This window comes from Oryx dammah, unplaced genomic scaffold (genome assembly GCF_014754425.2).
Source record: "Oryx dammah isolate SB20612 unplaced genomic scaffold, SCBI_Odam_1.1 HiC_scaffold_12, whole genome shotgun sequence".
NCBI classification, from domain to species: domain Eukaryota; kingdom Metazoa; phylum Chordata; class Mammalia; order Artiodactyla; family Bovidae; genus Oryx; species Oryx dammah.
This window is the reverse complement of record NW_024070196.1, coordinates 53,254,199-53,266,243: the sequence shown is the minus strand read 5'-3', so window position 1 is coordinate 53,266,243 and position 12,045 is coordinate 53,254,199. Positions and strand designations below refer to the sequence as shown.

General features: G+C 44.7%; 1 protein-coding gene across 4 annotated transcripts in view; it reads right to left on the bottom strand.

Annotated features, from left to right (window-relative positions):
* Positions 1 to 12,045, bottom strand: part of CAMKK2 (calcium/calmodulin dependent protein kinase kinase 2) — a 53,986-nt gene that overhangs the window by 20,699 nt on the left and 21,242 nt on the right. For all 4 annotated transcript variants that reach the window (XM_040250683.1, XM_040250685.1, XM_040250684.1 and 1 more), the window contains exons 3-7: positions 11,404 to 11,451; positions 10,675 to 10,728; positions 9,915 to 9,966; positions 7,593 to 7,726; positions 5,687 to 5,723 (exon numbers count right to left, since the gene is read on the bottom strand). In XM_040250683.1, coding sequence (XP_040106617.1) covers positions 5,687 to 5,723; positions 7,593 to 7,726; positions 9,915 to 9,966; positions 10,675 to 10,728; positions 11,404 to 11,451 — 325 coding nt within the window. The remainder of the gene's footprint in view (positions 1 to 5,686; positions 5,724 to 7,592; positions 7,727 to 9,914; positions 9,967 to 10,674; positions 10,729 to 11,403; positions 11,452 to 12,045) is intronic.

Genomic DNA, 12,045 nt, shown 5'->3' with positions numbered 1-12,045 from the left:
CTCTGAAGCCTACGCCTAGTAATACTTAGGTGGAGTGTATCCATCTGCCCTCATCAGAGCACTAAAATGCCCTGAGGGTGTAGGGCCAGGGCTTGAGTTTCATTCCCTGAAGGGCTTAGATCAGTTCAGTTCAGTTCAGTCGCTCAGTCGTGTCCAACTCTTTGCGACCCCATGAATCACAGCACGCCAGGCCTCCCTGTCCATCACCAACTCCAGGAGTTCACTCAGACTCATGTCCATTGAGTCAGTGATGCCATCCAGCCATCTCATCCTCTGTCGTCCCCTTCTCCTCCTGCGCCCAATCCCTCCCAGCATCAGAGTCTTGTCCAATGAGTCAACTTTTCGCATGAGGTAGCCAAAGTACTGGAGTTTCAGCTTTAGCATCATTCCTTCCAAAGAAATCCCAGGGCTGATCTCCTTCAGAATGGACTGGTTGGATCTCCTTGCAGTCCAAGGGACTCTCAAGAGTCTTCTCCAACACCACAGTTCAAAAGCATCAATTCTTCGGCACTCAGCTTTCTTCACAGTCCAACTCTCACATCCATACATGACCACTGGAAAAACCATAGCCTTGACTAGACAGACCTTTATTGGCAAAGTAATGTCTCTGCTTTTCAATATGCTATCTAGGTTGGTCATAATTTTTCTTCCAAGGAGTAAGCGTCTTTTAATTTCATGGCTGCAATCATCATCTGCAGTGATTTTGGAGCCCCCCAAAATAAAGTCTGACACTGTTTCCCCATCTATTTGCCATGAAGTGATGGGACCAGATGCCATGATCTTCGTTTTCTGAATCTTGAGCTTTAAGCCAACTTTTTCACTCTCCATTTTCACTTTCATCAAGAGGCTTTTTAGTTTTCCTCTTCACTTTCTGCCATAATGGTAGTGTCATCTGCATATCTGAGGTTATTGATATTTCTCCCGGCAATCTTGATTCCAGCTTTTGCTTCTTCCAGCCCAGCGTTTCTCATGATGTACTCTGCATATAAGTTAAATAAGCAGGGCGACAATATACAGCCTTGACGGACTCCTTTTCCTATTTGGAACCAGTCTGTAGTTCTAACTGTTGCTTTCTGACCTGCATATAGGTTTCTCAAGAGGCAGGTCAGGTGGTCTGGTATTCCCATCTCTTTCAGAACTTTCCACAGTTTATTGTGATCCACACAGTCAAAGGCTTTGGCATAGTCAATAAAGCAGAAATAGATGTTTTTCTGGAACTCTCTTGCTTTTTCGATGATCCAGCAGATGCTGGCAATTTGATCTCTGGTTCCTCTGCCTTTTCTAAAACCAGCTTGAACATCTGGAAGTTCACAGTTCACGTATTGCTGAAGCCTGGCTTGGAGAATTTTGAGCATTACTTTACTAGCGTGTGAGATGAGTGCAATTGTGCGGTAGTTTGAGCATTCTTTGGCATTGCCTTTCTTTGAGATTGAAATGAAAACTGACTTTTTCCAGTCCTGTGGCCACTGCTGAGTTTTCCAAATTTGCTGGCATATTGAGTACAGCACTTTCACAGCATCATGTTTCAGGATTTGAAACAGCTCAACTGGAATTCTATCACCTCCACTAGCTTTGTTCGTAGTGATGCTTTCTAAGGCCCACTTGACTTCATGTTCCAGGATGTCTGGGTCTAGGTGAGTGCTCACACCATCATGATTATCTTGGTCATGAAGATCTTTTTGGTACAGTTCTTCTGTGTATTCCTGCCACCTCTTCTTAATAACTTTTGCTTCTGTTAGGTCCATACCATTTCTGTCCTTTATTGAGCCCATCTTTGCATGAAATGTTCCCTTGGTATCTCTGATTTTCTTGAATAGATCTCTAGTCTTTCTCATTCCATTGTTTTCCTGTATTTCTTTGCATTGATCGCTGAGGAAGGCCTTCTTATCCCTCCTTGCTATTCTTTGGAACTCTGCATTCAAATGGGTATATCTTTCCTTTTCTCCTTTGCTTTTCGCTTCTCTACTTTTCACAGCTATTTGTAAGGCCTCCTCAGACAGCCATTTTGCTTTTTTGCATTTCTTCTTCTTGGGGATGGTCTTGATCCCTGTCTCCTGTACAGTGTCACGAACCTCCGTCCATAGTTCATCAGGCACTCTATCTATCAGATCTAGTCCCTTAAATCTATTTCTCACTTCCACTGTATAATCATAAGGGATTTGATTTAGGTCATACGTGAATGGCCTAACGGTTTTCCCTACTTTCTTCAAGTCTGAATTTGGCAATAAGGAGGAGCTACCCTATGTCCGAGGTCAGGGGCAGAAGCCGGGAGGACCCCATGCCCGAGGGGCGGCAGCCAAGAGGAGTTACCTCACGTCCAAGGTCAGGGGCAGTGGCCAAGAGTGCCAGGCTGTGACAGCGCAGGAACAGCCGAGAGGAGCTACCCCACGTCCGAGGTCAGGGGTGGCAGCCGAGAGGAGCTACCCACCCCCTGAGGGGCTAGATCAGGGCCTGACAAACTGTGACATTTGTTAAATGGACAACCCACCTCCTCAAAAACAGCTCAAAGCCATTCAGAGTCAGGTCTGGGGCCTCAGGTGAGCGAACAATGCTGGGGATGCCATTCTGGGCCCCAAATGACCTTTTATAGTTTGTGCTTTCTTCTGTGTTCCCCCAAACTTCACTCGTTTGCCTACCATGGTTATAATCTGGCTACATCTATATACTATGTAAACTATCATTTATTTCACACTTTTAAACTGATTTAGTATGAAATCTTTTAGTCTTAGGTAATAAAATCCATGAAATCATGAGTTTAGTGTGCTGGTTACAGTTTTTCCTATATAAATGGTAAAATAAGTCTAAAAAATGTTTTAAATGGTTGTCCATATACCACCTAAAGTGATCTCATATATTTATTTTTTTCAAATCACCTTTCTTTTTAAACTGTATTTATTTTTGTCTGTGTTGGGTCTTCATTGCTGCACGCAGGCTTTCTCTAGTTGCAGCAAGTGGTGGCTACTCCTTGTTGCAATGCATAGGCTTCTCACTGTGGTGGCTTCTTTTGTTACAAAGCACGGGCTCTAGAGCACAAGCTCAGTAGTTGGGGCACATGGGCCTGGGTGTCCTGCAGCATGTGGACATTCCCAGAGCCAGGGATCAAACCCAGGTCCCCTGCACCAACAGGCAGATTCATTACCAATGGACCATCAGGGAAGTTCCTGTCTCATATATTTAAAGTGGTGCAGGTACCACATTGAGAAATTGTGACTCTGTGATATTCATATTTTTATATGAATGTTTCACAATTTTTTAAAGTTTTCATTTCTGACAGTATTTATTGTGTACTTCTAAAATGTTTCTAAAGGAAGGTTTTTAAAGTTCTAAAATTTGAGGACAACCTACACACTAGATGCTCCTAAGGAACTGGCATTAACTTTTCAGGTGCAATAATGGTATTCTGGTATTGTGAGGGCTGCCCAGATGGAGTGAGAGGTAAAGAACCACCTGCCAATGCAGGAGACATAAGAGACGTGGGTTTGACCCCCGGGTTGGGGAGATCCTCTGGAGGAAGGCATGATAATCCACTCAAGTATTCTTGCCTGGAGAATCCCATGGACAGAGGAGCCTGGCGGACTACAGTCCATGGTGGTGATGGTTTAGTCGCTAAGTCATGTCCAACTCTTGCAACACGCCGTGGACGTAGCCCTTAAGGCTCCTCTGTCCCTAAGATTTTCCAGGCAAATATACTAGAATGGGTTGCCATTTCCTTCTCCAGGGGATCTTCCCAACCCAGGGATCGAACCCAGGTCTCCTGCATTGCAGGCAGATTCTTTACTGACTGAACTACTAGGGAAGCCCCTACAGCCCATAGGGCGGCAAAGGGTCAGACACGACTGAAGTGACTAGGAGATGCAGGCTAAAGTTTTTAGGAACTAATGTGTCAGGACGTCTGCTACTTTACTTTTGGATGGTTCAGAAAAAAAAGAGAAATGGATGGGTGGATGGCTAAACTGATAAAGCAAATATGACAAAAAGTTACTAACTATTGAATCTGGGTGATAGGTAAACAGGTATTCCCTGTACTCTACTTTCAACTTTAACATTTTTCATAATAAAACCTGGGTGAGGGAACTTCCCTCATAGTCCAGTGGCTAAGCTTCTGAGCTCCCAATGCAGGGGGCCCAGATTCAACCCTATGGTCAGGGAACTAGATTCCACGTGCCACAACTAAGACCCAGCACAGCCAAATTTAAAAAACAAACAAATAAAAAATACCTGGGTGGGGGCAAGAGAAATAAAATGTCCTAAGCAACAACAGCATCCTTGGAATGAAACCATAGCAACTACTTTAGGGGAAACTGAGCTCTGAGCTCCAGTTCCAAACCAGACCCATTACTTTATGATTCATCCATCACTCCCTGTGCAGCGAAGGATCGTGCTGTGCTCATCCAGCAGACAGCGGATTCCGGGCTGGGCTTGGCCCTGCCCACACCACTCATCTCCTTGATACCCCTCCTGGCTGTCATCTGTACCCACTCGAAGTACACAAGTCTGTCTGAATGCGTCGCCCAGCCACTCATCACCGGGACATGTGACCTGTCGATCATGCCTTCCTGGGCCTGAGCGTCTGCTTGGCATTACTCCTGTTTTTCCCTCCCTCACCAGTGCTTGTACTGAGAGCTGAGCACTGTCCTGTGTTCCTATCATTTTTTAAAATGAGGTCTCTGAGGACATACCTGAGTCCTTCCAGGTCTGTGTGCAGGACCCTTCAACAGCCCCTCAAGGCTCCAAATGCCCCACCATGGCCACCCACCCCCACCCTAGGCCCTCCATCCTCACCTTCCCTCCCTACCTGATTTTCTCTCCTGCAGCCACATTTTTTAAACTCTAAGCTCTCACTAGCCCTGGAGCCTTTGACCTGCTATTTCCTCTACCTGGAATGCTCTTCCCCAGATTTAACAGGGCTGAGTCCTCGACATTCAGGTGCTAAATGCTCACCTCCTATCTGCAGTGGCCCCTCCATCTCTCTCTCACATCACCCTGTTTAATCTTCTTCAGAGCATCAGTCTGAAGTTGATCATCTGCTTTATTTAAAGTTATCCCTCGGTATTCACAGGGAATTGGTTCCAGGAACCCTGTAGATACCAAAATCCACAGCTGCTCAAGTCCCTTATGTAAAATGGTGTAGTAGTTGCATATAACCTACACACATCCTCCCCTATACTTTAAATGATCTCTGGATTACTTTATAATACCTAATACAATGTAAATGCTATGTAAATAGTTGCCAGTGCATGCCAAATTCAAGTTTTACTTTTGGGAACATTCTGGAATTTTTTCTTTGTAATATTTTTGATCCACAGGTGGTTGAATCTGCAGATGCAGAACCTGCAGACACAGAAGGCCAACTATAGTTGTTGACTGGATGTTTCCCCTGATCAGAACACCAGCTTCATCTTTCTTACTCATCATTGCATCCTTAGTGCCTAGAACGGTACCCAGCACACAGTAGGCACTCAACAGATATCAGAAGATGGATGAACAGGACACCCAGATAAAGTCCCAGCAAGAACTCCTTTCCACTTCCTGCTTTAAACCTTGGGTGCAGCCTTCTGTGTGGGGCCCCGCTGGAACAGGAAAGGGTGGGAGATGCCAGGTGCAGAGGCTGGATGGAGAGTACCCCTGGGCTTTGGGCAGGCGTAGCTGCCTGAGCAAGGGTGGCAGAAGGCAAGGGCTCTCTTACCCATGTACAGATGGTCCTCATTGGGGTCATCCAAGACCTGTTGGCACAGCCGCATGGAACAGGCCGGAGATGAGGAGCAGGGGAGAGGAAGAGAGAGAAAAGACATGAGCAGGGAGGAAGCAGCATCCACATGACTGCACTTGCCAACGGGAGGGCTGTGCTTTCCACTGTTTTTCCCAGTTAAGATGAAGGGCACAGGAATGTGTGATCCAAATGGCCATCTGGAAAATAAGCAGTTTCTAGCCCAATCTACAAGGGTCCAAAATACCCAGAAAGGAGGTTACATAAGGGAGGGGGCAGATTCCTCCCCTGGAAAATGTCTCAGCTTGAATAAGAATCCCACTTGTCTCCTAGGAGACAATGGATCGGCTGTCAGAATTGTCAAAATTCAAATTCTGTCCCCATCCCCCTGCCCCAGCAGGAAATGATGTCCTCTTGCCTGGAACTGCTGCAGTGCCTTCTTTCTCTCTTTCACAGCCTTCCTGTTTTCACTTTATCATAATTTCTATCTTCCTCTCTTCAAAGGGCAGGCACCAGGTTGCATCCACCTCGGCTGCCTCCATGGTGCCCTGTACACGACTAGGGACCTAGTAGATCCTTAGGGAATGTCTGACGAGTGAATGAACAAGCAAGCTGTCAAAGGGCCTTGTTGGGAGCCCACACACAACAAGGCATGAAGGAGAAGAGAGATCCCGCCAGGACCCAACACACACACCAACCAAGCGCCCTTGAGTTTTCTCTAGGACGGCAACTCAAGCATCCATGGGTTGAAATTGTGAGAGTTGTTGTGACAGATGGAGATGGCCTGCAACTGCCATCTCTCCTTTTGGGAAGAAACAAAGGCAGGCTCCTGGGCTAGACTGATCCTCCCACCTCTTGACACATCATACTCAACTTCCCCAGTCACCCAAGAGTCACAGGACAAGAACCCTGAGAAAGGGATGCACCCGAGGCAGAGGCCCAGGACAGCCAATCTGGAACCCCTAAGCCCTGCCCTTCCAGGAAAAGTCAGATCCAGGCACTTGCCTATCTAGAGTTCTGTTATTTTTCTTTTAAAAAAAATCACATTAATGTTGTGACTTTTTGTTGATTATTGTTTATTTTAAATGAATTAAAAATTTTAAATGAAATTAAAATTTAAATGAATTTAAAAATAATTTTTAGCTTCTCAATTTTAAATCCTAATGTGATAAATATTAATAAATATAACCCCCATAAGCAAAAGGTTTTGCAATCTTCAATTATTTTTAAGAGCATGGGGTAGAAGGGAGGTTCAAGAGGGCAGGGAGTTTATGTATATTCATGGTTGATTCACACTGTTGTATGGCAGAAGCCAATACAACATTGTAAAGCAATTCAGTTCAGTTGCTCAGTCATGTTCAACTCTGTGACCTCATGGACTAAAGCAACTATCTTCCAATTAAAAATAAAATTTTTTTTAAATGCTTCCAAAAAAAGAGCATAAGAGGGTCTGGAGACCAAAAAGCATGAGAAATGCTGATATAGAGCAGCTTTATAAGTAAAGTTTTATCAAAACATAGCCAGGCACATTTGTTTACAGGCAAATGGCTGCTTTTATGCTAAAACTACACACGTATGTGTAGTAGAAAATGAACTAGCTCCAAAAAGACAGACAAGTAAAGGGCAAGCCTCAGTACTCCTCTGAGGCTCAATTCCTTCATCTGTAAAGTGGGAGTAATAAATAGTCTAAAAAAGGGGCAAGAATTACATGCAATGACAGGGTGAAGGAGCCTGGAGAAGTTAACCACCACTCAGCCCTGTAACAGGCTGCTGGAGGTGACGTGGCTCTCCCTGGGAACCAATGGTGTCGCACTTTGGTAATCACAGAGCCAAGGCTGGACCATCCCCATTCCTCCCTCCCTCCTCCATGTCCCCCTCATCTCACCTCTACCAGCTTCACTACGTTGGGGTGGTCCAGCTTCTTGAGGATGGCAATTTCCTGGTACACCTGCTCAATTGGGCCCCTGGGCTGGATGCAGCCCCCAGGGGCTGGTCGGGTACCTCGAGGAGGGGGGCGACCTGGAGGAAACATGAACCATCCCAGAGTCAGGACAAAGAGACTCTCCTCTGCAGAGGGGGACTGTAAGCAGGACAATTTATGGCGGGGGCGGGGGGGTGATGTCTCAGAGAGACTGGAGTGGCTGATGCCACCAGGGGCTTTAATCAGCCTTCTTTTCATCTGTCTTCTCTGATGCTGGAAATTAATGAGGCTAGAGACCCAGTTCCCTTGCCCAGCTTTCTGTTAATTCTCTTCTTCCTGTCCCATGCTCTAGGTCACAGTGAGCATCAAAAGTTCACTGAGGTACAAGGAAAAGAAGTCTGGGGTCTAGTGGAGCAATCTCAACATTCCCTCTCTGGGGCTTGGTATTCCCACTCCACAAGAGGGACAAAAATATTATTCCTTGCCTCCACAACTCACGTGGAAATAGAGGAGATAAGTCAGGGATAGGAAAAGAAGTAAGAACTGATGAGAGGGAAAAAAAGAACTTGCTTGGCCCAGTAGTGACTGACAGTCAGAAGGTCACAATGATGGAAAGGTCCACAGTGAAAACACTTACACTGCATATTACATGTAGGTGAAAAGTGAAAGTGAAAGTTGCTCAGTTGTCCAACTCTTTGCAACCCCATGGACTACAGAGTCAATGGAATTCTCCAGGCCAGAATACTAGAGTGGGTAACCCTTCTCTTCTTCAGGGGATCTGCCCAACCCAGGGCTCGAACCCAGGTCTCCCACATTGCAGGTGGATCCTTTACCAGCTGAGCTACCAGGGAAGCCCTATTACATGTAAGTAAGGATCTAAATGTGACTAACAGAACCGAATGTAGATGTGTCAGCCTTGGAAAGTAAAAGCCGAGGTGCAGGTATCAGAAGTGGGAGGTGGAGCAAGGAAAGGCAAGTTCAAAGGCAAGAAACCTGATGCACCTGCTGGAACAAGAAGGAAATGACAATGGCAGTGACAGCAGGGAGCTGAGCATCCTGGTGTCACCTCATTGCCCAGCTGGGGAAAGGGAGGAGAAAGGACTGGTTTAAGCTGTGCTCAGAGAAGGTCAGAAGTAAATGTCGGAAATTACTAAATCAGGAAATAATGACATAAGGATATTATCTGGTTCAGAGTTCAGATACGCAGGATCAGGGTCCTGGTAGTGATACGGTGGAGTTGGGGGAAATTACATTTATCTATTTTCTCTTTTTGGCTCAAGCAGACATTTTGCTCAGCTCCACTGGCAGAGAGCTTATGCTGGAGCTGCCTCTGATATGCTCACCTACACCTGATCACATGTAGTAATTACCAGCTCCTAAAAGAGCTAAAAGTGGTGGGTGGGGTGCCTATAGAGAGAGGGAGGAATACAGCAAGAAATGTGTGACCTCCATTATACATCCTTCTGTTTTTTTGCATGTTGTAGATATAACTGAAATACCTTATGGTAATTAAATTTTGTAAATTGAGCATTTTAAAATGTGTAATGCAATGCTTTTTAGTACATTCACAAGGTTCTGCAACCTGAACATTTTCAATGGCCCCACCTCAAAAAAAAACAAAAAACACCATATCTATCATCAGTCATACCCAACTCCCTCTTAACCCCAGGTTCTAGAAATCACTAATCAGCTTTCTGTCTCTGGATTTACCTATTCTGGACATTTCATGTAAGTGGAGTCATACAATATATGGTCTTTTGTGTCTGGCTTCTTTCATTTAGTATGTTTTCAAAGTTATCTGTGTTGAGGTATACATCAGAATTTCATCCCTTTTTATGGCTGAGTAATACTCCATTGGCTAGACAGACCACCTTTGGTTTACTCATTCATCCGCTGACAGGCATTTGGGATTGCTTCTACATTTTGGCTATTTTGAATCACACTGCTATGAGCCTTCATGTATGAGCTTGTATGATTGTGTGTTTTCAGTTCTCTTGGATATATATGCCTAAGAGTAGAATTGTTGGGTCATATGGTAATAGTACGTTTAACTTTCTGAGGAACCACAAGACTCTTTTCCTCTAACGGATTTTTTTTTACTTGATACCTATATTCCTTTCATAAATATTTTTACAAAAAAATGAATTTTTAAAAACCTCAGCCAGAGGCCCAGCACTATCTTTGGGGAATCCACCCAGGGCACACTCTACAGGGGACACCATTCAGTGAGTCTTCCCTGTCTTGCCCCAGCCTCTGCACCTAAAAACAAAGGCCCAACAAACTCACGTGGAAAGCCCGCCTGTCGGATCAGTTTCTTTTTGGACAGCACCTTCATTGCCTGTGGGAGAAAAGACCCCGCATCCTGATTAAAATGGAGAGGGGGATGGAGGGAGAGTTCCTTCTACTCCTGAGCCTGCCCAAGCTCTCGGCGCACCAGCAGCCTTGGGACCATGTAGTGAGCACCTTGCCGTTGGAATGGGTCAATTCCATGGGTTATGTGGAGGCTGGACTCTCGGGGTCCCTCCAGCCTAGAGGGTACTTCTGAGGTTCCAGATCGGCTCTCCCAGCTGGGAGACCACAAGCCCTGGGATTGGCTACCACTGAATCAAGACATGAGTGAGCTGGCATGATGGGCAAGGGATATTTCACATGTGGAGAAACTGATGTTCAGCATTTAGGTCATTTGCCCAAGGACACACAGCTGGCACATGGGAGAGTCAGGATATGAACTACTGGACCAATTCCAAAGCCTCAGAAACAAGGGCAATTCATCTCACAACCACTTAGTTCTTGGTGCTATGGAGGATGTAGAAAGGGCAGCCCAGAGAAAGGATATGAGATATTTGCTGAATTTATTCACTCAATCTTCCTGAGCCAATCACTTCACCTCCCCACTTCCCCACTTCCTTCCTAATGCACAAAATAAACATGACCTAAGAATAAAATGAGACAACAGCTAAGAACATTTTCCAGGAAACCAAGTTCTGGATAGGAGGCCTTTTCTCTGGACAAGGAGGAGGGCAGGGAGGAGGATGTGGGTACTCACGTAGTAGGTATTGTCATTTTCATTGTAGGCCAACTTGACCACGCCATACGAGCCCTGGAGAAAGGGAGATGCCCGTGACACAGTATCTAGAAATTATGATCCACAAAATCAGGACCCTAATACAGAGGTGACCAAGTGGGAGCCTATTGGCAAAATCTGCCCTGTATTGTGTTGGATCTCTGGTTTTTAGAATGTTTGAATTAATGGCCAACATTTAAAACAGTTCAGATATAAAAATCCAGATTCTGATGTGGCTATGGAGTCATAGTCATTTCCATGTGTTAACAGTTTGCCACAGTCCTCACCACTCCCTATGGTATTATACCTAGCATGTTTTTTTCACATATATTACTCACTTGCTCTCTATTGGCATTTGAGTTTTTGAATTTTGATACTGTCTGTTGATACTGTCCACGTGATACTTTTGATACTGATGTAAAAGCAAAAACAGATATGAGAATACCTTAAGAAGGAAAAAAAACCAACACCAATGTTGGTGATACAGAATTACTCGGGAAGCTTTGTGAGCTTTTGTAGAAACACAGAGTCTGATGTAAAAACAAAACAAAATAAAGCAAAACAGACGGGCCATTAATAACAAAACACTCCCCCTCCCAGTCTGTTCTCCACGGATTCCTTGCTCACTCCCAGCTCTAGTCAGGTAGAGCCACAGTATTCAAGACATCCTTGGTAGGTACGGAAAACCAGCCTGTCTCCTGGGATAGTTACCTTTCCAATCTCATCCTTCAGTGTGTACTGATTCAGCTGTACACAATCCTGGAAAGTAAGTAGAAACGCACAGAATATGAATTGTAAATTTGTAGCAAGATACATTTTTCACAAACAAACGCCTTAACCAGAATCCAAGTCAAGAAAGGGAACATTCCTAGCTCCCCAGAAGCATCTCCCATATGCTGGCCCCTGTCCAGGGTAACCATTATCCTGACTTCTAGTACCACAGTTGTTTTTGTTTTGGCCATGCCACAAAGCACGTGGGAGTTTAGCTCCCCAACCAGGGACTGAACTTGTGCCCAATGGAAGTATGGAGTCTTAACCACTGGACCTCCAGAGAAGTCTCTACCAGCACAGTTTTTTTACATTGTGAGAGTGTAATCATATAGTACGTACTCTTTTAATACCCATTTTAAAGGTTCTTCCCACTTTTCAAAAGTTCATTTTATTTACTTATTTATTTAAAGGTAAAATTAAACAATAATCCATGACTGTGCTATTCTGTTTAAAAAAATGCAAAATGATACAAGAGGAGAATATCTGAATGGCCTTAGGGCAGAGAAAGGTTTCTTAACAGTTTCTAAAAGGGTCTCTTTTGTACAAAAAGTGCAAAATATAAAAGGAAACAAATGATAAATT